The sequence below is a fragment of the Pectinophora gossypiella genome, chromosome 10 (assembly GCF_024362695.1).
Source record: "Pectinophora gossypiella chromosome 10, ilPecGoss1.1, whole genome shotgun sequence".
Classification (NCBI taxonomy): Eukaryota; Metazoa; Arthropoda; class Insecta; order Lepidoptera; family Gelechiidae; genus Pectinophora; species Pectinophora gossypiella.
In genome coordinates this window covers 11231730-11255779 of record NC_065413.1, presented here as the reverse complement: position 1 = coordinate 11255779, position 24050 = coordinate 11231730, and the positions used below count along the sequence as shown (strand labels likewise).

Here is a 24050-nt window from a genome sequence, read left to right as displayed (position 1 = left end):
ATTTTCTAAGTTTTACAATCACTGTATATTATAATGTATGTAAATTATAATACTAGAACGATGATTATTATGAACAATAAAATAATCATGCCCAGTAATAAAATTTTAAACATATTTTTTTGTATCATTTGCTTAACATGGGCAACGGGCTAGTAACCCTGGCTGTCATGTAACTATTTACAGCTCATTACATTATATTTTTAATAATTATGTACTCTGCTATATGCAATTAGAAAATACGTATTAATTCCACGTTAAAACTGAACAGCGCCATCTATATTTTTTTAGAGAACGTAGCCTGGAAAGTCCCTCATTTAAAATAAGCCTGTATAACAGTTGCTTTTCGCAGTCTAAAAAGTTAATAAACGAAACTTCAACTGTCAGAATCAAATTGTCAATGTCAAAACCTGGAGAGCGGAATATAACCTAAAATTGTGTGTGTGATACACAAAGAAGTAAATTTAACGCTAATATTCTTCATATTCTAAAAATAATATCAGGTATTTAAATTTTCATCACAATGGCTGAAGAAATACAAAAGAAATTGCAAAAAGAGTTAGAGATTTTCAACGGTGTACAGAAAGAATATCATAAGGCAGTAGCTTTGAAGCAGCAATTAGATAGCCAGTTGAATGAAAATAAAGCTGTAAAGGAAGAACTAGCTCTCTTAAAAAAAGATGCTGAAGTGTATAAACTTATCGGCCCTGTGCTGGTTAAGCAAGACCTAGATGAAGCCCGGCAAAACGTCGCCAAACGTATGGACTACATCAACAAGGAAATTAAAAGAACAGATGATCATATTTCTGCTTTGGAAAACAAACAAGAGGCCTTACAAGAGAATCTGAACAAACTAAAGAATGATCTCGGCAAACTGAAGATAAATGCCTGAAATATTTGCAAATCATTGTCTTAATGCTTTACCTCTAAATAAACCATGCATATTGTAATTTATACTTGAATATAGTATTAACATTTTATATTTCGGTTTTATTATTAAATTACCACCCTTTTACTACCTATTACAAATGTATACATTTTAATTTGGTAACTGAACTATCATTGCAACTCTTTAGCAAATTATTCTTATCTGAGAAATGTTTAATATTATTTACTTTTGGTTGATACAACATACTTACATTCACACCTTTCTGTGGAAACACAAAACAAAGCTTTATTTTCAACTAAAATTACCTATACAGTTAGCAATAAAACACTAAGGTATATAAGATTTGTAGATTTTTATTTTTCCATATATGCCACAAACTATAAATGGCACGATCAAGGAATGTCATGTACCAGTTTAATACCACAAAATATCACCTCTTATTACACTTAACATCTAAATATATCAGTTGTATTATATCACAACATTTCTGGCAGACAACTTATGAAGTATTCTATCATCATAACAAATTACTCCATAATCATAACATAATTTTAAATATAAAACTTGTCAATAGTTTTTATGTGTTTATATCAATATTCCTAATTCAAATGCAAAATCTTATATTATTTAATAACCTATAGCACTAATAATCATATTTGGTCCCTATGTTAACACTGACATTATAAATGTATCAAGAGTAATCTTGAATAATTTGTGACTACCTACTAAATACAAATATGTATGTAAACTTCACTCATGCACATAAGAATACACTAACCAAAAAATATGTAGAAAAATACTTTATATAAATTCTTTGCAGAAATATTCTCAAAAGGAATATCAAAAATACTATCATTTCTCATCTCATAATATAGATAAATAACTATAACTATGGAATACAACAGACACCAGTATTTTAAAAGTATGCCTCTAATAAACGTTGTTTTGTCGTAACTTTCCTTCACATTTAATATTTATTTAATTCTGCTTTGAACACATGGCACGCTACAGAATGGCATCTCTTGCTTGACTACAAAACGGCCACTGAGCAAGCTCTTGCCGCACATCCGTCCGGAACAGATGAAGCAGTCGGCGTGCCAATGTATGTTGCTCCAAGAGACCCCCTGCTGCTCCGGGCCGATCACTCCGCCGCAGCCGCGGCAGCGCTCCGCATGGAACTGGTCATAACACGACAGACATATAGGCAGCCCCGTCTTATCATCGGGCACATACTTCTGACCCCCCAGAGGCGCGTCGCAATGATAGCAACAGAAGTGCTGCACGTGGAACGCTCGCCCCTCAGCCGCGGTGTACGGCCGCGTGAATATCAACTCGTCGCAGCCCGCGCAGCGCGGAATATCCAACACGCTGGCCAGGTCTCTCGCGCAGTATATCTCGCCCTTGTAGAAAAAGTACACAAGGTCCGCGAGTAATTCGCCGCACTTACTGCAGGTGAAACACTGTGGATGCCAAATCGCTTCCTGGCCTGCCCTCTCCGCCTTCACTGCCACCTCACCGGCGAACATAGGCTTCGTACAGCGTTGACACGGCACTCCTTCGTTGTAAAGTTTCCTGTTGAACTCCATCTCAGCCGGACTCAGAGACATCTCTGCTAACTGGTCGATGATAGGATCGACATGCTCTGCATAATTAACTGAAACTGGATACCCGGTGGTATCGGCAGTTTGAAGGTTATCATTGGATTGGTTCGTCCAATCGTTGGCAGGAGGAGATGCTGGTACTGCTCCAGGGTATGTGCTGTAGTTGGGCAGTGGGGGCGGCGGGAGCTCTTCCTCTGAGTGAGTTCTAAGATATTCCCTGAGAGGTGCAGTTTGTTGCGGTTCCACCTGGTTGATAGGTTTAGTAGTTGTAGAATATTGGGGATTAATCTTTGTGGAACAAATGGTACCACTATGTTCTGGAGTAGTGGGCTCGTGCTTCCAGCTCCAAATTTCACCGTTAGGAGCGAATATAGTCCCTTTTTGAATTCTGCTGTCAAGTAATTTAGCTGTGCCCAAAACATTGTTGTTGCTGGACGACCACAAGTCTGGCATTATTTGAGCTCCGAGTGATTTACTGGCGAACTCATTGGTCTCTTCCCTGAACTGTGGGTTCTTATTGTACTCATCACGGAAGAGCTGGATTGGCTGCAGGTAGACGTCATTTGTGACGGGCATGTTCAAATCGTTAAGGTTCTTGAGAAGTTTGTCATAGACAGGTCCGTGTTCGACGGCACTTTTGATCCTGTCAGACTCGATGCGCATCACTTGGAGTTTATCCTTCACAATCCTACTGAGTATTGGACTGGACTTGTAGTCAGGCAGGTTTGCGGCGCTGCTCACTATATTACCCTGTGAGTCTAAAACGAGTTTCTTGTCTGAGGCGTTTTTGGGAATAATATTATATTTAACACCTCTGGAAACATTAGAAATCTTTAAGGGAAGCGCGTAAGACTTGGTAGCCGAGTGAGTCTTGCTGTTTTCGACGGAGTATACTTCGCTAGTTTGCAGAGGGCCTACTCTGACGACGTTTCCCATACCGACGACGTGATCCTTGATGCGAGTAATGTACTCCTGTGAATAAATAGCATCACCGTTATTCATATAAAAAAAGACTATAATCATCTATTCAGTTGAACAAACACTATAATAATATATTCGTAAACAGATCAAACAACTATACTCGTAAGTATGTATTCTTCTAAGATAAAAAAGGCAGCTATTTAGATAAACTACAATAATACAATATGTAGATAAGATTCTATCAATAGAAATTACGTCACTTCAATTCCAAAAGTGGACGTGAGTACCTCTGAAGGCTCTTGACTCTACATCTCCAATAAAACCTTAATTCTAACAAAGTAAACCATTGAGAACAAGTAGAACAAACAGCATAGCCATCGCACTGGTGCAACCACAATTACTCAAGAACTGAGGGTTATATTTAGTCCCACTAAAAATTCCCATGGAGTATTATTAGGTCTTTTTGCGAAGAGTGAGATTGTCCACCTTGCGACGCATAATAAAAAAATCGTAATAAAAATCCCCGAATGGTTTAGATTTCCTATTACTAATCTAATCTGGTAGGTGGCTTGGCGGTGAGATCTAGCAGGACGTGTGCGGGGTCCGCTACCAATAATTACAAATGTACTTAAAGCAAAATTTACTAACCGTATGCTCGGACTTCTCGTGATCAGAGGCGTGCTGCCTGACAGCGGGCGCGACGTCGTGCGGCGGCAGCTGCGTGCGGAGCTGCGCGCGTCGCTTGCGAGCTGCTGCTGACCCCGACACCGGAGCCAGAGAGCCCAGGCATGACATGTACTCTGATACCTGTGGATAACCATTACTTAAAACGGTGGTCATAATTATGATGGGTTAGGAGGCGACCCTAGAAACTGTGCCAGGGTTACGTATATTATGTGATATATGAAGGGTGTGATGATATAGGAGGGAAAGACATTGCAGGATTGAATCACCTGATTGTCCGAAATAGTAAAATGAGTCTGTGCTTCGGAGGCCACGTTAAGTCGTTGGTCGCTAGTAGCCATAAAAACACCTCCACCAACCGGCAGTGGAGCAGAATGGTGAGCATGCTTCGTACCCCCTCTGGTGGTTTAAGGGAAGGCCTGTGCCCAGCAGTAGAACTTATTTAGGCTATTTATGTTATGAAGGACAGAGATGATGACTGACAGAGATGGATAGGAGAGTATAACATGTTGTGCCAATCGCACCTAGTGGAACGGGAGGCAGGAGAATGATAAAAAGACAGGCAAAGTGCAGGAGATATAATTCTAATAAAACAGCTGCCATTTTTGAGAGTTCCGCAAACAATAGACTCTAAATATAAAAATATAATATTTGCAGAAAAAATATGAATATATTTTTGAGGCTTTAAATGGAAGTACATATATAGTATTCCATATTCAATCATACAGGTAGAGTATATGAATATTCATATATAATATTTATATAATACTTATATATGCATATTCTAGGAATGAGAAAAATATTATATAAAGTAACTTTTCATAGGAGATTAACCTTTTTTAGTTGTATTGATAACAGAAGAGATTTTTACATAGACATGACTTGTTGAGGGGGATGTTTATTTAATATAAACAATATAAAGCAATAATTATTTTCTTCAATAATAGTTATTCTTATTAACATTAATCAAGTCTTATCAGGAACAAACAGCTTAATGAATTCAAATTATTATTATCAATAAACAGGTCACATCTTATCTGTGAGAGAAGTAGATTACCTATTAAATTAATTTAATTTATCATAACTTCCCGGCCCCGTGATTGGATGACATCATGCGCAAGACCAGAAAGGGTGGTGCAAAAAATATAAGTTTAAAAACTAATACCCTCCGGTCCGGGGAGGTCCGTGTTGCTCTATGCTGAAACCTGACTACGGAAAAATCACGCTCTAAAAAGTATGAAACAAGAAAATAGGTATATTTCTCTGAAATTTGTGTTTTTTCCGTAGTCGGGTTTTAGTTTTGAACTTATATTTTTATTTATATTATTTTGGGATCATATTAAGATAACGCACTTTCGATACGTGTTTTACGCAAGATTTGAAGATAAAACCTATCAACATGTCTGAGTCTGTCATGTTATTAATTCAATATAATTATGGAGGAAATGTACATATTTGAAATGTGCAAATTAAGCCCTTTCATTTGATACCCAATATACTACCATTAGAAAACAATATTTTTTTTCTCATCCTCGCTTTATCTCCTCTAGAGGACACCACTTTGAATTTAGCGTGACGTCACACAGGCTATAGCCACCGGACAAGGAAGACGCTTCTTGTGACACCTCATTTGTTCAATTCTGACAGTTGGTTTGGAAGTTAGGTTGGAACAGACATGCATACACACATACATATACATAGCGGTCAAACACATAACCCTCCGTTTTGTTTCGCCGCAGTCGGATAGAAATGGAGGAGGCCTATACCCAACAGTGGTATGACGCCAGATGATTGATGATGATGATGACTATATAACTTACCAATTCTGTGGACGCATTTGGAGGTACCCAGTCGAGTTTCACAGGTTTATCTGTCACTCCACGAATTTTTATCAGGGGCACTGAAAAATAGGAATAGATTTGTTTCAATGAATATACATAATACAAAATCTACTAAGTGAACTACATATTGAAGGAAGATTATTTTTTACTGTATTTTTTTTGGTTGCTAATCCAGCTCCTCTCCATGAAATTGTAACACAGGTTTATTTACATCCTCCAGCTGTCATGCACATTCCTTCTACATTGGCATGCACATATTTTGCGTCAGAAGTGCAGGTCTTAAACCAGGATATGATGAACCATGACTTATTTTTAACTACATTGAAGTGAACTTACTTGAAGACTTCTTGGGGCGAGCAGTGCCGAGCAGTTCGAATTGTGCCCAGCCGGAGAGGTCGTCGTCCTGTACATCGTGGACATCCTTGCTGCAGTGGCACGCGCGACAAACCTTGCGCCAGAAGTGCAGGTCTAAGCCCGGGCATGATGAACCTGACAAGTTTCAGATAGAGCAGTACTTTAGTTTTGAACGTAGAAGTATTTTATTTTATCCTCAAGAAGACAAGTTGTAGCCAGTTTTTGGTAACCATTCTAGTTTTTCTTTTATCTATAATAACACCTACCAACTAAGATATCAATTAATATCTATTAAGTTAAGTAAAGATCAAAGTTACTGAAGAATGTTATACAAAGTGCTGCCTGTGCTTCCAATAATAATAATAATAACTTTTGTACATTTATTAAGAGATGAGTAAAGTTTTCATAGTGAATATAGCATAGGCATAAAATGAATCAGACAAAGTCGCATTGTTGACCATCTGTTTAAGTTCAAAAAAGTCATGCGAAACTCACCACAAGAATTACAAGGTGCTCCCGCGCCGCTGTCGTGTCCAAGTCGGGCTTTGCTCAATTTTTCGCGCTGGCTCTCCAATTTAGACAACCAGGCCGGCGCTTCTGGAGTCTCCACACATGACTCACTCATCTACAAGCCGATAAGGATATCACATAAAAACAAAAACGCAATAATAACACTTGCCATTCTTCAAAAACGCATACTTTTAATAACGTACCTCTATAAATCAAGTATGAACTTGATGTTAATTAAGTTTGTTATAAAATTAAATAAAAGAAAAATAAGAAACAAACAAACAAAAGAAAAAGACACTCGCGAAATTAAATGAACTGACTGACTGACCGATTGACCGAATGACATCAAAATAATCAAAAAGGGGTAGGATGGAGTAAGCTAAAAAAAATTGCTAAAAAAAAGGAGCACCAACATCCAACATGCACGACATGTCAGGCTGATTCGTATCAGTTATATCGTTGTAGGGATGTTCGATCCGATCCGATACTTATGTGGATCGATACAATGTAATACGATCCACTCGATTTTTGTATCGATACAATGTCATTCGATCCGTAGGCGGATCGATACAGAAGCACGGTGGATCGGATCGAAATGAGATGTATTATTATATTTAAAAGTACCGTCAATTTCGGCATTTGTTACCGACATTTTATTTTTATGTAAGTAGTACTTTTTAGTCGCTTGGACAACCAACAACTTATTTTGTTTATATAAACCAATTGTAATTTTGCTATGGCTCCGCCTAAAAATCCAATGTTTGGTCGTTGTTTGTGAAAACGGATACTGGAGGAAAGTGCAAATTATGTCATATCGAGGTGAAAACTAAAGGAAACACCACCAATTTGGCAAAGCACATAAAAAGGCATCATAAAAACACGGAATTTGTGTCAGAAAGTCAGCAAAAACACAACATCTTTTATTTTTCTAAATATTTGATTCGATACTGGATCGATCCAAAAAATCGTATCGAGTCAATAGGATCGATACTAGGATCGATACAGTACATTACGATCCATTGCGATCCGGAATATCGATACAACGCTACCGGATCGAACATCCCTATATCGTTGTGTCAAATTCCTACCAGGAAAATGTTGCCTCTTTAAATAGATACAAATGGTAGAAATTAAGGAAGCAAATAACGTCCCCCTCCCTTTCCCCGTCCCGTGATCCAACATCCGTCAATTCATTTTGTATGTAATTTTTTTATCTGTGCTTACCACTGCCCGTCATCCATCTTTCATTCAATGCGTTTCCGACCAAATTTTAGACTAAAAGTGTGTTTATTTTAGTAATTTTAATTTTCTATCTTGTAAATAAGTGTCATAAAGATTCATTAACAATTTATTGCATACTTAAACGGTAATGTCATAGTCCTGTTTGTTTATATCACATGCTTTAGCTAGCTAAAATGACTCATAGTTTAGTCTTTTTAAGTCAATAATTAAATATTCTTTTATAGATGTCTTCTGGCAGGCCAATCAAGTGTGTAGTAGTAGGAGACGGTACCGTCGGAAAAACGTGTATGTTAATATCTTATACCACGGACAGTTTTCCTGGCGAATATGTACCCACGGTGTAAGTTAAAATCTAATAAGATCCTACTAAAAATACCATTGATCACTGTTTATATTATTCTACTTCTTTGGTAGATTCATATTGACAATTTTTGAATGTTTCAGATTTGATAATTATTCAGCACCCATGGTAGTTGATGGAGTAGCAGTATCTTTAGGGTTATGGGATACTGCAGGACAAGAGGACTATGATAGACTAAGACCACTCAGTTACCCTCAAACAGACGTCTTCCTTATATGCTTCAGTGTTACAAGGTGGGTGTTGATATAACATTTTATTTTATTTTATCAACTCCCTACTGACAGTAGTATGACAATACCTTACCGTGTTGTTTATCTACATCATATCAACAAACATACAAGGTATTTCTAACAAAAAGCATAGAAGTTCAAAACTAGAGCAAAGCAAACCTTTAAATAAAGGCTACTTTTGGAAGAAAAAAGTAATCTTATTAATGAATATAGATGGGTAATATTCATGAATATAAAACCAGTAGATACAAACATTCTATTAAAATAGGAAGATTTTTTAATATATCTGTATAAAAACTTTATTGAGCTTAGCTTTGCGAATTTTATTACAGGGTTATTTTTAAATATGTATTTACAAAATATGTGTTTTTTCAGTCCTTCTTCATATGAAAATGTTACTTCCAAGTGGTATCCTGAAATAAAACATCACTGCCCTGATGCACCTATTATATTGGTTGGTAAGTATATACCCATGATTCATGTTTTTGTGAATCGTTAATGGGACTCCCTCATGCAAATTATATTACTTTCAGGTACAAAGATTGACTTGAGAGATGACAGGGAGACCCTGAGTTTGCTATCTGAGCAAGGTATGTCTCCACTCAAGAGAGAACAAGGACAGAAATTGGCCAATAAAATTAGAGCTGTTAAATACATGGAATGCTCTGCCTTAACACAACGGGGTCTGAAACAGGTAATCTGTCTATTTTTAAATCTTTAATTCTTTTACGAAGTAGCTAATCACAACTAGCGGCACTATCTATTCCTATGAGGATTACAGGCGTACCTTATACCTGTCTAGGTTTTTAACATTTATTATTTTATTATAGTGTTTTCTTCGTTTTAAGGTTTTTGATGAAGCAGTTCGTGCAGTATTAAGACCGGAGCCTCAAAAGAGACATCAAAGGAAGTGTCTAATCATGTAAATATGACTAAACTACATGACAATCAACAATAATGACAAACATTCAGGAATCTCTAACCAACAGTAATAATATGTTTCTACACCAGATCTGTACTATTAGCTTTTTACTTTTATTCAGTTTTGGGTAATAGAAGAGAAGAAGAAAATTGTGTTATGATGGAATATGAAAAATGCATACAAACCAACAGGTAATTATTGTTATTACTATTTTTGGCTTAATACTAATAGTACACATTTTTAATTATAAAACAAGTATTTCGGTGTCGACTTCCGAATCTCATACCGCCATGCCAATAATTATATTTTGTTCTATAGAGCAGAAGAAAAAAAAACATCAATATCTAATTATCGCTTTCTGCTCTATATTTTAAACAAAAGATTGTGATTATTTTTATAATAAGTGCCATAATTTGCATTCGTATATCTGTATTTGAATAACATCACATAAAAATATGTTTATGTATATTTTCTGTTACTTTAAGCAAACAGACATGCCAAAGATTTATGAGTAGTTTTTAAGGCCCAATAGTTTTGTGTTGTAGAAATTCATCAGTGGTTAGAAACAAATTGTTACTGTTACTTTGACTATGTTATTTTTATATTTGCAAAGAACCTCAATATTCTCGAAGTTTGGGATATTATAGTCTTTACGCGACTTGAATAAGGACTGATTTATAGAAGCTAGCTCTAATAACGTACTCAAATTAATCTCTTAGTTAGCAAGACATGGATAAGCAGTTACTTTAGTGAATGGTTGGTTTACTTGTTATTTTTTCATGGAAGCATTTACTTACGTACTGATCATAATTATTAAAACTTTAATCTTTATGGGAATTGAAACCATTTACTATCTCAAAAATATTTATAGACGTTTCCAAGTTATCTATAATCAAATGAAGGAACCACATGATTTACTGGCAGCTGTAAAGCCTGTATTTGCTTTTATGGCGGTGACATTCTTTTTGTATTAGCATTCGTTTGGGATTTAGCATTTATTCTATATAGTTTTGATCGCAATATTATTATTGAAATTAATATTTTTTTCTTGTATTATTATGTAGAAAAGTGATGAGATAATGTGTGTTTTATAGTGATTCATTAGGGCAAAATATTTTTGTATGTGAAAATAGATTTAAGAATAACAAAGCATTTAAGAGTATTTGCATTGCACCATCACTTATTATTTTGTAATTATTTTTAAATGTAGACTGCTTTGATTTACAGGTAAAAGCTTTGAATTTATTGTGTATATAACTAATACATATTCAATTATTTATATAAGGACAAATGCGCAATTTATGAATAAAACTTGTGTAAACTGCACTTTTTAAATTATTGAATAACTATTATTATTTTATTTTAGTCGGCGACCTCCTAAAAAAAAATCAAATATAATTAAAATTAATTTTATTCCATTTAACATGTTTACATGTTATTGAAACACATTTAACATAAAATAGATTACATAATGGGTCAACATTTTTGAAATAAGTTTTGTTTGTAGTCTACCGTAAATTTTCGTATTAAACATCAATTCTATTTTTTTTAAACATGTAAGTAATTAATTATTGATCAGTCTACATCACCATATTTATGGCCTACAGTTTCCCCATACAGTATTACAATACGTATTTAAATGACTTACTAAACATGTCAATGTTATTATTATGCAAAGATTAATTATTAAAATAACACCAATGGAGTGTTGTCACAGGATTACTCATTAATTAGACATTTATAAAGTCAACATTTTGTAATGACTAGAAAAGCTATTTTAACACGGAACATTAATCAACACCAATTCATTAAAAATCTAAAATACATTTTAATATACTGTCATTCATATGATACAAGAAAATAATAAAAATATTTGGGGGTACTTCCATATAGGTATACGGGTGATGTGTATAATTAAAAATCAGTAGTCTCCAAGATAATATTACGTAAAAATTAAAATACAAAATATAAACTAGAAAATGGCTACAATACATGTTCAAAAAACTAATTTTAATGTAAATCTACACTTACTGACATAAATATATCAAAAGAAAATAAATGCATTGTGATAGGAAAATCATGTTTTAAAGGGACTAGTTCATCTCTTATTAGTTGATCAAAATCACGATTACCTATTAGAATATAGAAGTGAAGTCCACAAGTAGAAAAAATGTTAAAATGTTGTTACAATATAATAAGACATTGATGACTAAATACTGATTCAAACAATGGATGAGATCCTTCCTGCTTTTATTTTTACATAAAGGATTAAATCCTATCTAACACATAATGTACATCTAAATAACACATTTTAAATACTGGGTACATCAATCTAACCATCTCAATATGATCATACACTAATAAATTAATAATTTTAGCTAAAAGTTTTAAAGTAATCCTATCTACTTAACAATTTTCTAACAAAACATAACTGTGTTTTTATTTTGTCCAGAATTTTGATCAGACTGAAATCAATCAAATTTCATAGGTAAACATAGGGTCACATAAATGTACCAAAATATTTTGCAGATACCAATTTGTTTGATGCCTAATAATAATATTTAGAGATACATAAATTATAGTTACATTTATCTTTAAACATCCCTTTTGTATCCCTTCGCAAAGGATATTATAAACAATGAGTGACCTATACATTTATTGTGCATATAAAGTAACATTTATTATGTACAATATCTACTAACATTTATGGATATATTTTTGTTATTTTATACTTTTTCATTATGCAATTTGGAACAAAATATTTTAATTTATTAATTCTGTTTGAATTTTTCATTAGAAGAGAATAAGTAAGTACATAAAGGTTTAATAATAATATATAATATAGATATCAAATGGTTTTCTATTAAAATAATCATTTATGTAGTTAGAATTTCGAGAAAATGCAAATCATACATAATTACTATATTATATACTTTCGTATAGACTGCATTATTATGGGGCAATGAAATTAAGTGCCATCACTGCCTGCTAGGTAGTCATCTTCCTGATATCACATAGCTCTATATGGCCCTTGAGATTTCAGAAATTGGATCACCAGTGAGGGTCCAGAAGACACAACTTCAGCGGGAATTTGCGCCAATGGGCAATTTTCAATACTCATAATCTGTAAACTTACACAAAGGGCCAATTCAAACGGCAAATTGTTCAAATTCGGGTTGTCATTCAAATACAAGGATTCCAAGTTTTCAAGTGTTCCTATTTCTTCGGGCACATGTTGCAAGTTATTTTCGCCAACACTTAATACAGTGAGATTAGTGAGGTGACCAATGGATCGTGGCAATGCTGTCAACTGATTTGACTGCACAATTAATTTTTGCAAGTCGTGTAAGAATCCAAGCTCATTTGGCAGAACTTCAAGTTTATTTTCTTCCAAATCTAATACTCGCAATTTTCTTAAACTTCCAATGTTAGGGGGAATGCGCCTTAACAAATTGTTAGACAGTATCAGCACTTCCAGATTCTGCAGACATTGAATATCATCAGGAAGCTTTGTTAACTGATTTGTGCCTAAATTGAGCTCAACCATGTTGGACCATGTGCCAATGTCTAGCGGTAGCGATGTCAGTAAGTTTTCTTTCATGATTAATTTTGTTAAATTTTTGGCCCTTGAAAATATGCCATATGGTATTTTATCAATTTGGTTGTGTTCCAGGTTGATTGAGAAAACATTTGTAAATTGAGCAGGCCCTCCTGATGGATAGCTCATAAAACAGTTGCGTGATAGAGTAATACTCGTGAGTTCATTCAGGCTAGCGAGAAGACCATCAGGCAATTGAGAAATAGAATTCCCTTCTACATTAAACTCATCCATATGTTTACAGTTACTCAGTGTAGCAGGTATTGCAGTCAACCTATTGTACCGGAGACCTAGACGTGTCAAGGCCTGAAGATTTCCAATTGTCTCTGGTATATCCAATAAATCATTGTGCTGCAAATCCAATGTAGACAAATTAACACAATTTCCTATTTCTTGTGGTAAGTGTTCCAGGTGATTGTGAGAAACATCAAATGTTACTAGATTTACCAATTTTCCAATCCCAGAAGATAACTCCTTAATTTTATTCTCTCTCAAGCTCAACATTGTGAGATTAGTAAGACTGGCAATACCATCACCAACTACCCTGATCCTGTTGAACCGTAAAAATAGTGTGGTCAGCGATGTTAGCTTATACACGACATCCGGTATATCACTTAGTTTGTTGTGCCTCAAGTCTAAAACCTTCAAGCATTTCAGGTTGGCGAGAGAATCTGGTAAGCTTGTCAATGAGTTTTCATTCAATGCTAATGTTTGTAGGTTTGCCAAACAGCCAAACTCTGCAGGTAGGGCAACTAACTTGTTTCCATATAAATAAAATTCAACTAAGTGTGTTAAATCTCTGACATTGGGAGGGAGTGATGTGATGGAGGACTTGCTAAGGTCAAGTCGTTTTACACCTTCATCTCGGCATCTAATGAACTCTTTTATGACATCAAGATCTGCTTGTATGGGTTTATTTTTCTTTGCTGTTGGTTTCGGCTTGTTAGATTCAGGGTGTTTCACCGTCACCATCTTCGGGCGAGCACCCTCGGTGTTTGTGAGGGATGCTGTTGATAGTTTTTTCTCCCGCATGCTGTGATATTTTTCTCTGGGGCTTACGGTGCCGATTGAGTCCAAAGCTTCTGAATTTTCTCTCGATGAATTATCCAGATTCATGCCGTTGCTTTTCTTGATTAGTCTTTTCTTCTTATAAAACACTAGTATTCACTTTATGTAAAAAACACATCTACTGAAATACACTTGTCATCGCATCGCACGAAACAATCAATACCTATTTCTGAGCACATATGAAAGAATCACTTTGCATTGATAGTCACTTGCGGCACGACCTGTATACTATGAGATTGCTTCTGGAACTCACAAAATATGGAATACAAGCAATATTTCATTAAATGCACATTTTGTTAATAACAATCAGTACAAATTCAGAAGAGGAAAGATAAACTCCTACTTCGCTAAATCTATTTGCGAATATGCGAATAAATTCTAAATATTGTTGCCAGAGTAGATAAATAAATCTACCATGCCTACCACTTCACCCTTCACCTCAATCCAACAGTGCAAGTTGTATCAATCCGTCTGACGTGTTAACGACTACTACTTGACAATTCTTTCTTTCCTTCGTTGTTTCGATTCGTTCTTCATTCGTTCGTTTTTGTCATTTTATCGCTCACAACTGTAGCGGTAATTATTATTGTAATTTCATTACCAAATTGTAAAAGAAACATCTCAAAATGGACAAGAGTAAAGAAAAAGAAGAACAAAGTATCATGGATAAATCCATGAGATCAGTATTTGGTAAGATTCCACTATTTTAATTCTATTAATCGAAATAGGTTAGTGACCGCTATTTACCGATTTTATTATGTTTCTAGTGGGTAATATACCTTATGAGGCTACGGAGGAGAAGCTGAAGGACATCTTCAGTGAAGTGGGGCCGGTGTTGTCGTTCAAACTAGTGTTTGACCGGGAGACGGGTAAGCCGAAAGGTTATGGGTTCTGTGAGTACAAGGATCAGGAGACGGCCCTCAGTGCTATGCGGAACTTGAACGGCTATGAGATCGGCGGCCGCTCCCTTAGAGTAGACAATGCCTGTACTGAAAAATCTAGGATGGAAATGCAAGCTCTCATGCAGGGGCCACAGGTAATTTATCATGTCATACTTTAACTTTAAGTAACAAAAATTAAGAAAGAAAAAGTGCTTATACTACTACCTACTTTTTATAAATGCCTCTTATAATAGTTATATGATTTTTAGTTTTTAACTTTTTGTTTTCCTTACTGAATTTACCTTAAAATGTTAATTTTTTTGTTTAAAGAACAAATGAAGTGTAATTGAGCTATGTTATATTTTAGATAGAAAATCCTTATGGAGACCCAGTGGAGCCTGAAAAGGCTCCAGAGGCTATCAGCAAGGCTGTGGCGACGTTGCCTCCTGAACAGATGTTTGAGCTCATGAAACAGATGAAGCTGTGTGTACAGGTATGTTATACCATTGTGTACAAATTATTCTATACAAAAAACTGTAATACAAGTATTACGGCTTCACCAAATGGCCCTTACATTTGATTGAACAAAATGATAAGTTATAGGCTTTTTTAGGGTTCCGTAGCCTAATGGCAAAAAACGGAACCCTTATTATTCACTAATTGAGAATGAAGGGAGGTCTGTTAGTGATGATATGTGATGCTAGCTAGTGAGCTAGCTGACAGGCAATAATGTTATGTGACTATAGGCTACACTACTATCATATAGGTACTATGTTGGTGTGTCGTTTGCAGGGAAATTGACCACTCGCCCCACCTGTCACTTTTTTTATCTGATTTATTGGAGGCTTAAGCCACTCTTGGTATGCCAGCCCCATAGTTTAAAGCGTTTAATGATGATCAAATCATCACTGTACCAAAGAACACCATTACAGCACTACACCATGCTGTTCAGGTATTGTTATTCCTAAGAGACACAGTATAGTATTTATATACAAGCCCTGTTGCTATGGATACTGGATCTGCCAAGAGGCACCCAATCTCTCCTCCATGTAGATTTTGGTGGAATAATTTCCTTCTAATCTCTTTGTTCCATAAATGCATAAGGCAGTCCCTTAAAAAGTAAAATTTATTAAGTGGACCAGAACAGTGAATGATGTGACCAGAATGAACACCCTTACAAACAAGTAGTGAAATTAATCCTTTATTATTCATTTGAATTTTGCAGAATAACCCAACTGAAGCCAGGAATATGCTGCTCCAGAACCCTCAGTTGGCATATGCACTACTTCAAGCACAAGTCATCATGAGGATTGTAGACCCTGCCACTGCAGTTGTAAGTATTCTATTATCATAATAACAACATGGAGGAGCTTGGTGGGGCAGCGCTAAACACGCTCGGTCTGCGATTGTTCAAGTTTATCAACTTTCGCAAAGGCCGGTCATAGGATGGGTGACCACAAAAAAAAAGTTTTCATCTCGAGCTCCTGCGTGCTTCGGAAGGCACGTTAATCCGTTGGTCCCGGCTGCATTAGCAGTCGTTAATAACTATCAATCCGCACTGGGCCCGCGTGATGGTTTAAGGCCCGATCTCCCTATCCATCCATAGGGAAGGCCCATGCCCCAGAAGTGGGGACGTTAATGGGCTGATGATGATAAATAACAACATAATAATTATAAGCTGACAACTATATCCCAATTGGGGTAGTCAGAGGTAGATGCACCCATCACAAGATGAACCCTTCAAACCCCACTGAGCCTTTTGTTAGACCAATATGATGGTGTGCCCTATCGCCGTCTATAATGGTCGAGCTGACTGTGTTAGTGAAAACTGCACTTAAGATAAATTAATAACTTATTGGCGCAAGTCTGGTACTTCGGTTCGAACCGGTGGCTCCCCGTTGAGAAGCAAGCCGGTGGACCACAGTGACTAATTATATTATCCTACTTTAAATAAATACTATTTGCATTGGAATGTTTTTGTCTATTACACAAGATGATAATGATGTGGCATCAGAGTCGAACTATTTATAGTTTGGCTAAAAACTAGTGAAACTGCATTAATCTCTCTCTGTTTGGTTAAAGGCCCTGTTTGAAATCTGAGAAATCTTGAACATTCACAATTTATGCTTATTCAACACCAAAACCTAAAACTAACTAAAACTCAACTAAAAAATATGTTTTGCTAAAATAGTAGATGTTTTATATTTTTTCTATTTTTCACAGACTATGCTGCACCCCAGTAACCCCGTGCCACCAGTGATCCAACCTGGTGACAAGCCTCCCATCTCCAATCCATACATGTCCAGCAATTCATCCCAAGGTACATCCATTTACCAGACAACTGAATATACAAGATTCTTTTTGATGAAGCATTGAGAAATGTTTCAGGTGAAAGATTAAATAAATGTTTTGCAAAAATACTAGACAAATAATTGCTTTATCTTTAGGAGGATTGATGATACAATATAACAAAGACTTAATTTATCTTGAACCAAGTTCTCAGTGGTTTTGTGCAACTTTATTACCTACCTATTTTACTTTCAGCACAACAACAACAACCGCCCCTACTGGCTAACCCTGTGCCACCACCCAACCAGTATGCCCGTGAGTATTGTAACAATTATTTTTACATTGTGTAGAAAAGCCTTAAAACCAATCATTTACGGCCGTTTTTTCAATAATCTATCTATCCCATAGGGGGTGACGTCAATACGATTGGTACGGGGCGGAGTTATCATTCTATACGTAGCATTAGCCTTTATTCTATTTATTTATTTATAGCCTTTTTTCAGATATAGAAGTTACATTTTAAAAGTTTTTCCTTAATCTAATATCTACGGTAACCAACCTGTGTGCCGTCGAATCTGGTCCAGGTCTTAGTGTTTCCAGCCATTGACATTATTTCGTCGGCCCACCTTTTAAATTTGCCTACCCCTGTTTCTCTTATGGCCTCTAGGGTACAATAGTGTAACAATTCTTTATTCTATGCCTTAATCTAAATGGCCTTAAGCTGCTGAGGAGTAAGATTAAGGTGTAAGCGGGCGCGGAATATCTGCCATCGCGGAATGACCTGTAGCAATACGTCACCCTGGGTTGACGAGTAGAATGAAGGTTTCTAGCACATTTTAACGCATATTAATCTACAAATCAGTTCCGTCAGCGTCTGGGACGTATTACAGTAGGGTTTACGCGCGTTTATCGCTTGGAAATCCTACTACAGTTCGTCTCCGCCGACGGACAAGTATTGAACTAGCATTTCTAAATACGCGGACGATCACGTGTTCCAGCGGCGCGACCGGCGCTGGGCGACGTGGACTTGCGCGGCGGGCGCGCGGCGCCGGCGCTGCCCGCGCTACTGGACCAGGACATGCGCGCGCTGCCGCCGCTGCCGCACCCCGTGCCGCCGCCGCTGCAGCAGGACAGGTGACTATACATATTTTATTTTTGAATTTAAATTTATCGTACACACACTATTATTATAAAAATGTACAATATACTATCCAAGCAACAACGTTATATTGCTGAATCGATGATCGTCTCTGAACTATCGTCGAGATACGAACGATTAAAAAAAAAGAGATTCAAATGTAGCAGGTGTCTGTTAATTTAGTATTATTGTGGGTTTCGAACTATCTACGTAAACAGCATTCGCTCCGTCTATTGAAATTGGTGGTATGAAACCCGTGGTATTTATCGTGCTGCGCGCGACAGCATAATCCGTGCAGACCCCTCTATTGTTGCTATTTGGAATATACAGCAGGTATTGTGAAAGGGTTATTTGCGTTTAAAAAAATAAGGATAGCCTAACCACGCGACATGTAATCGTAGTCTACTACTGTGTTGTACTCGTAATTTGATAACTGCTATTTATTCTAAAGCTCGACTCCTTTACCGGAAATACCAGACATGTAAGTTGCAAATATAATATGTATTTGATATCCCCTTTACAATCCTTGTACTATAATTTTATTTATTTAGCTCTAAAGAATGATTATAGAATTCTTCCATGTAAAACACCATTTTGTTGCGTTTAACTCCGTCGAAGCAATTTGAAATTATGGTTTCGCCTTTACGTTTTCGCAATCAATAACACGAAATGCGAATCCCCCCACGCTTGCGCACGTTACTAATTTATTTTATAACTCCGTTACTCATCAAAGCTATTCATTGAAAAAGCAACATTGCAATTTGTCATTTGCGCATATACAAGTAAGTGCGCAACAAATGTCAAATAGCAATATTACTTTTGTTCAAGTATCAGTCATTCCCGCTTCCTACCCTTTCCTATCACCCGGCGGCGCTCATTCATTCATCGAACACGCTCATTCAAATTTCCGAATCATTAATTCTCTTCTTCTTCTTCTTCAACAACACAAACAACTTTTTTATGTGAATTGCTTCAATGTAGCCTGTTTAACCCCCCTGATTTAAAGTACATTGTGCGAGGTAGAAGCGTTTGACAATTTATTATTTCGCTTCTCATCAGATATTTCACATTCACTATATAAATTCATATTACCTATTTATGTGTCGATTAATATTCAATAATATTTATGTTAAGTGCTTCTATGCTGGAAAAACATAGAAGCCGGTCAGCTGCTTAACTTCCCAGCAATGGCCTCTCTAAAATGTTGGATATTTTTTTGGTTAGTAGATTAGCAATAATCAATTACCAAACGGGGGATTTAAAAAGGACACAACGAAGCAATTCATCTAAAAAATCAATAATGCAATTCCAATTGCAATGGGCCAGTTTCCATCTAGTCAAATCAGTCACTTTTTACTAAACGTCAAAACACGAAATTACTATGAAATTTCTATGAAAACGCACACTGTGACGTCATAGAAAAACGTAATATAATGTCGAACTTATTATTACGTTTTTCTTGATTAAAATTCATAACTAAGTTAAATAAAACAAAGAAAATGCTTTTCGTTAGTTTCAGATCTGTATTTATTTAGTAATCAGAATTTCATAATTTATCTTGAACCCAGTACACGACCCAATTGCAAATGTCTACATTTGCGCATCTAAAAGTAAGTGCGCAATGCAAACAAATGTCAAATAGCAATATTGCTTATTTAGATTAATTGCTTCGATGTGGCCTTTTTTAACCCCCCACTTCATTAATACATTTTAGAACTTTGTATCAAAAGTGGCTGCAAGATATGTTTTGATTACTTGTTGCTCCTTAGTTTGGTCGATATCGTGATCAGAGTGAACTAACCTCCTGCCCAAAGCATTAGGGATTACAGTCGTAAGTTGCGTGTGCCCCTGTCCCTCGGTAATCATCGTATTTCCGAATATAAATGAAATGCTACTTGACAACCTAGTCAAATGAGATACTTTCTACGAAACGTTTTCTTTGGGATTTGTATGGAAATACTTCCGTGATATCATCAATAAAAGCGGTCAAACGTCGTACTCATCGTTACTTATTCATAAATAAAATTCGAAGTTAGTCGTAAAGTAAAACGAGATTGATTTTTGATCATCATAGACTGACTTCTATTTCTAGATTATCATTTTATAATGTATATTTCTATCTATCTACTATCTACTCAGCCTGTATCCACCCACTGCTGGGTATAGGCCTCCTCTCTTTCACGCCATCTGTTCCGGTCCTGTGCGAGTCTCATCCATTGCTTTCCGGCGTACCTCACAATGTCATCCGACCACCCGACCACCATTATCTTTGAACCAGTCAAATACCTACTCTATTATAAGATTTATCTTGTATCATAATTTAAATTCAGAACTAAATACTTTATTGTATTTTTTCTTCTTGTCATGACGCGGTTTCCGCATTTATCACAGACATATCGATAAATCTAATAATTGATTGACATGCAAATTAATATTCGTTTGTATTGGGAATGAAAATAGCAGCACTGTAGGTTTATATAAAGTGAAATATAAGTTAATATGTGTAATGTCTGTTCGTATAGTGGTTTCCCGCGGGACCCGCGCCTGGCCAACATGCAAGGTTTCAACTCGGACCCCCGCGTGCGGCCCACGGACCCGCGCACACAGAACAAGATGCCTCGTAAGTTTATAACCCTGCCTAACCATCGCGAGAAATAGCGCGATGACGCCTATATGGCGCCTATTTGATTAAAGAAAAAATAGAATAGAAATAGTTTATTATATAAGGACGCCACACACAAAAACAAGACAATAACATCATTTAAAATTTTCACAAAACAAAAAAGAAAAACGGATGTTCGTCGAAATGATCATAATTTGGTGGTGGACTTCCTGAGATAAAAGGGCCTCACTTCGCTACATATATGTTAGTCTCCAATGTACATAAATATTAAGTTAAATTTTATTACTAAATGGTTATGTCTCTCAATAAAAACAGTGTAATAATGAAAGTTCCGATAACAGCGTAAAAGTTAATTAAAGATAATAATCTTACATACTTACTGTAGTATAATAGTCATTATTATTAATAATACTGTATGACGAAAAGTGGCTGCAACTCGTTTGTCTAGTTATCACAAGCAGAGTTCAGTTAATGTTATCTTTCCGCATTAAGGGCTGTTAATTACATAAGTACTAATAATAATAGCAAAGGTCACAATAGTAAGATATGTAGCGTTTAATAAGATATTTATATTTAAAATTATTTTAATCATCTCTTACACTTTCAGCTCAAATGCCACCTGGCATGCCCAGCGTAGCGCAGGCTAGAACCATCCAAGGAATACCGTCTGGTGCCTCAGATCAAGAGAAGGTAAAGCCATTTTCCTATCATTATACTATAACATCATTGTTCGCGATGACGTCAAATCCAGAAAAGTCACGGCATTTCATAATTTGCCTTAGTAATATTGCAAAAATAAAGCGTCAGTAAACTAACGATAAAGGTACGGCTTGGCAACGGAGGAATTTATACTATTTACCTGCGACATATCAGTGTTATTAGAAAAGCGAAAGTGAAATCTGTTTATCCATTGACCGCTGAATTGATCATAGGCCGTATAGACGTAGGGTGCTTTCTAAGGACTTATGCCGAGGCAAGTCCAATGCAGAGATGTGCTGATCTGTGTATGTATTGGGGTTGACCACAATCAGTTACTTTTTACTAAACTTTTTCCGAAATTATTATGGAATTGGTATGAAAAAGCACACTGTGACGTGATAATAAAACGTGATAAAATGTCGGACATAGTTTTTCTTGATTCATAAATAATGTTAAATAGAGGACAGGAAATGTTTTTCATCAGTTTTAAATCTGTCTTTATTAAGTAATCAGAATTTCTCAATTTATCTTAAACCTAGTGCACGACCCAATTACTTATATGTATACTTGTGTTTCTCTAGGCTGCGTTGATAATGCAAGTGCTGCAGTTGTCAGATGAACAGATCGCCCTGCTGCCTCCGGAACAACGCGCCAGCATTCTCATGCTGAAAGAGCAAATCGCTAAGAGCACGCAGCAACGTTGAGATATTCGCATATTGTTGCCTATTAATTTGAGTTTGACAGCTCTAAAATTAGTGCCGTCCTTCACTTAAAATATGTACAAGAAAGAGATAGAGCTAATTTTAACCTTGTCAAATTAAAATTAAGTTGGTGTTTGCCCTATCGGAACCATTGTCGCGTTAGTCCGTAAGAATGTCGATACAAAGACTGTATTATAAGGTTTATCATTAATAAATGTAAGATTTAAGACGATATTTATAATTGTTTTATTTAGGTATAAAACCTACCAATATGCACTGCAGCAGCTCGTATATTCTAAACCACCACTCCACTCTCCCTTGTTTGATTGCTGGTTTGTGCCCAGCATATCGTTTATTCCTTTAGGTATGCTTGGTACCGTTGTGACAGACGAAATAATGACACAATGTTTTCGAGGAATATTTTGTGCGGTATCTCTACTCACTATCAGATGATTAACAATTTTCACATCCAAAAATACTTGTTAACACCGAAAACATGTTTATTTAGACAAGCTGCTTAATTTATTTATGTACTTAATTTGTTTATTTATTTACATTGATAGGTCATCGGCATGCACTACTTATCTTCTACAATAAATAGCTTTATCATCCTATCACCGGGCGGTACATACATATAACTTCAGAAGTAAGTCTCGCCGCGACAAACGTTATTGTTCGGTGGCCAATTGGAAGACTTGCAGAGAAAAGAAATTGCTACTTTGCATCGAAATATAGTTAGTAAGACACCCAGTAGCTACCAAGAGATTTACCACTAGGTAGGTATATTATATAAAATCGTGGTAATATCCTTGGCTTTCCCCGTCTCAAAACAATTGGTAACCAACCACACCCTACTACGAAATCGAAATGTGACGTTTGATGTTACAGAAAATATACGGTAAACTGAAAATAAGTGTATTATGCACTTTCTACTTCGCATAAAACACCAGTTTCCCACGTGAGCGATAACTTGAATTTTTACGTGATTGAATTTTTACCTACTTTTATTAGCAAAAAACTTAAAACAGTTTTAGAGTCTCTACTATGGCGTATAATAGGCAGTAAGATATGATCAATTATTATTAATCAAACGATACGTGACGACGTTATCAAATTAAACAAATTTTGTGGGTTGAACCTATCGCTCTTATCGTCTACGTGAGGTATTTATCGCAATGTTTGGATAAACTTTATGCCGGTATGGTTGCGTCATTACAAGAGCGGCCTTCGAAAGTGAACCAAAAGCTTTAGCAAAGATACGTAATACGTTCCCACTTGTGCGTTATATAAACTAAAGATATGAGTAAGTATGTATTGAAATTAAACAGAATTCTAAGCCGTCCTGTTTAGTTTACTTAACAATTGATATAAATATTAATAGTTAACAATCCTTATAAATATTAACCTGTAAAGTGTATAATTATTTAAAAGAGATCGGCTACGAAAACTTTCAGTTATTTAAAATTCGCGCTTTTTTAGATAGTGTCCAAGTGTGGCGCTA

At 35.9% G+C, this 24050-nt stretch overlaps 6 protein-coding genes across 6 annotated transcripts in view; 4 read left to right on the top strand and 2 right to left on the bottom strand.

The window, feature by feature from the left end:
- The window catches only part of LOC126370124 (protein zerknuellt 2-like), a 205261-nt gene that overhangs the window by 16259 nt on the left and 164952 nt on the right, over positions 1-24050 (top strand). The gene's annotated exons all lie outside the window — the stretch shown is intronic.
- Positions 385-977, top strand: LOC126370158 (prefoldin subunit 6). The gene has a single exon (XM_050014921.1). The coding sequence runs from the start codon at positions 521-523 to the stop codon at positions 887-889; it is 369 nt and encodes a 122-aa protein (XP_049870878.1). The 5' UTR covers positions 385-520; the 3' UTR covers positions 890-977.
- Positions 1224-7162, bottom strand: LOC126370049 (testin). The gene is made up of 6 exons (XM_050014692.1): positions 7001-7162; positions 6783-6912; positions 6270-6422; positions 5913-5992; positions 4057-4215; positions 1224-3459 (listed from the first exon to the last, which is right to left on the bottom strand). The coding sequence occupies exons 2-6, from the start codon at positions 6910-6912 to the stop codon at positions 1861-1863; spliced, it is 2121 nt and encodes a 706-aa protein (XP_049870649.1). The 5' UTR covers positions 7001-7162; the 3' UTR covers positions 1224-1860.
- On the top strand, positions 8003-10878 carry LOC126370135 (ras-related C3 botulinum toxin substrate 1). The gene is made up of 6 exons (XM_050014884.1): positions 8003-8163; positions 8264-8379; positions 8484-8633; positions 9006-9088; positions 9164-9324; positions 9479-10878. Exons 2-6 carry the CDS (start codon positions 8264-8266, stop codon positions 9554-9556), a joined length of 588 nt encoding a protein of 195 aa, XP_049870841.1. The 5' UTR covers positions 8003-8163; the 3' UTR covers positions 9557-10878.
- Positions 10948-14568, bottom strand: LOC126370059 (leucine-rich repeat protein soc-2 homolog). The gene has a single exon (XM_050014707.1). The coding sequence runs from the start codon at positions 14264-14266 to the stop codon at positions 12563-12565; it is 1704 nt and encodes a 567-aa protein (XP_049870664.1). The 5' UTR covers positions 14267-14568; the 3' UTR covers positions 10948-12562.
- On the top strand, positions 14751-22783 carry LOC126370090 (cleavage stimulation factor subunit 2 tau variant). Its single transcript, XM_050014810.1, has 10 exons — positions 14751-14908; positions 14986-15254; positions 15467-15592; positions 16325-16432; positions 17323-17419; positions 17644-17703; positions 18387-18522; positions 21049-21146; positions 21757-21839; positions 22430-22783. The coding sequence occupies exons 1-10, from the start codon at positions 14845-14847 to the stop codon at positions 22550-22552; spliced, it is 1164 nt and encodes a 387-aa protein (XP_049870767.1). The 5' UTR covers positions 14751-14844; the 3' UTR covers positions 22553-22783.

Bases quoted from the DNA above. Each gene is read 5' to 3' on its own strand.
- LOC126370049 (XM_050014692.1), bottom strand. From the start codon at position 6,912: ATGAGTGAGTCATGTGTGGAGACTCCAGAAGCGCCGGCCTGGTTGTCT. The intron at 6,423-6,782 runs GTGAGTTTCGCA...GAAACTTGTCAG, and splicing joins AGCACCTTGTAATTCTTGTG to GTTCATCATGCCCGGGCTTA. The intron at 3,460-4,056 runs GTTAGTAAATTT...ATTTATTCACAG, and splicing joins ACGAGAAGTCCGAGCATACG to GAGTACATTACTCGCATCAA.
- LOC126370059 (XM_050014707.1), bottom strand. From the start codon at position 14,266: ATGAATCTGGATAATTCATCGAGAGAAAATTCAGAAGCTTTGGACTCA.
- LOC126370135 (XM_050014884.1), top strand. From the start codon at position 8,264: ATGTCTTCTGGCAGGCCAATCAAGTGTGTAGTAGTAGGAGACGGTACC. The intron at 8,634-9,005 runs GTGGGTGTTGAT...GTGTTTTTTCAG, and splicing joins ATATGCTTCAGTGTTACAAG to TCCTTCTTCATATGAAAATG. The intron at 9,325-9,478 runs GTAATCTGTCTA...CTTCGTTTTAAG, and splicing joins CACAACGGGGTCTGAAACAG to GTTTTTGATGAAGCAGTTCG.
- LOC126370090 (XM_050014810.1), top strand. From the start codon at position 14,845: ATGGACAAGAGTAAAGAAAAAGAAGAACAAAGTATCATGGATAAATCC. The intron at 14,909-14,985 runs GTAAGATTCCAC...TTATGTTTCTAG, and splicing joins ATCCATGAGATCAGTATTTG to TGGGTAATATACCTTATGAG. The intron at 17,704-18,386 runs GTGAGTATTGTA...CACGTGTTCCAG, and splicing joins ACCACCCAACCAGTATGCCC to CGGCGCGACCGGCGCTGGGC.
- LOC126370158 (XM_050014921.1), top strand. From the start codon at position 521: ATGGCTGAAGAAATACAAAAGAAATTGCAAAAAGAGTTAGAGATTTTC.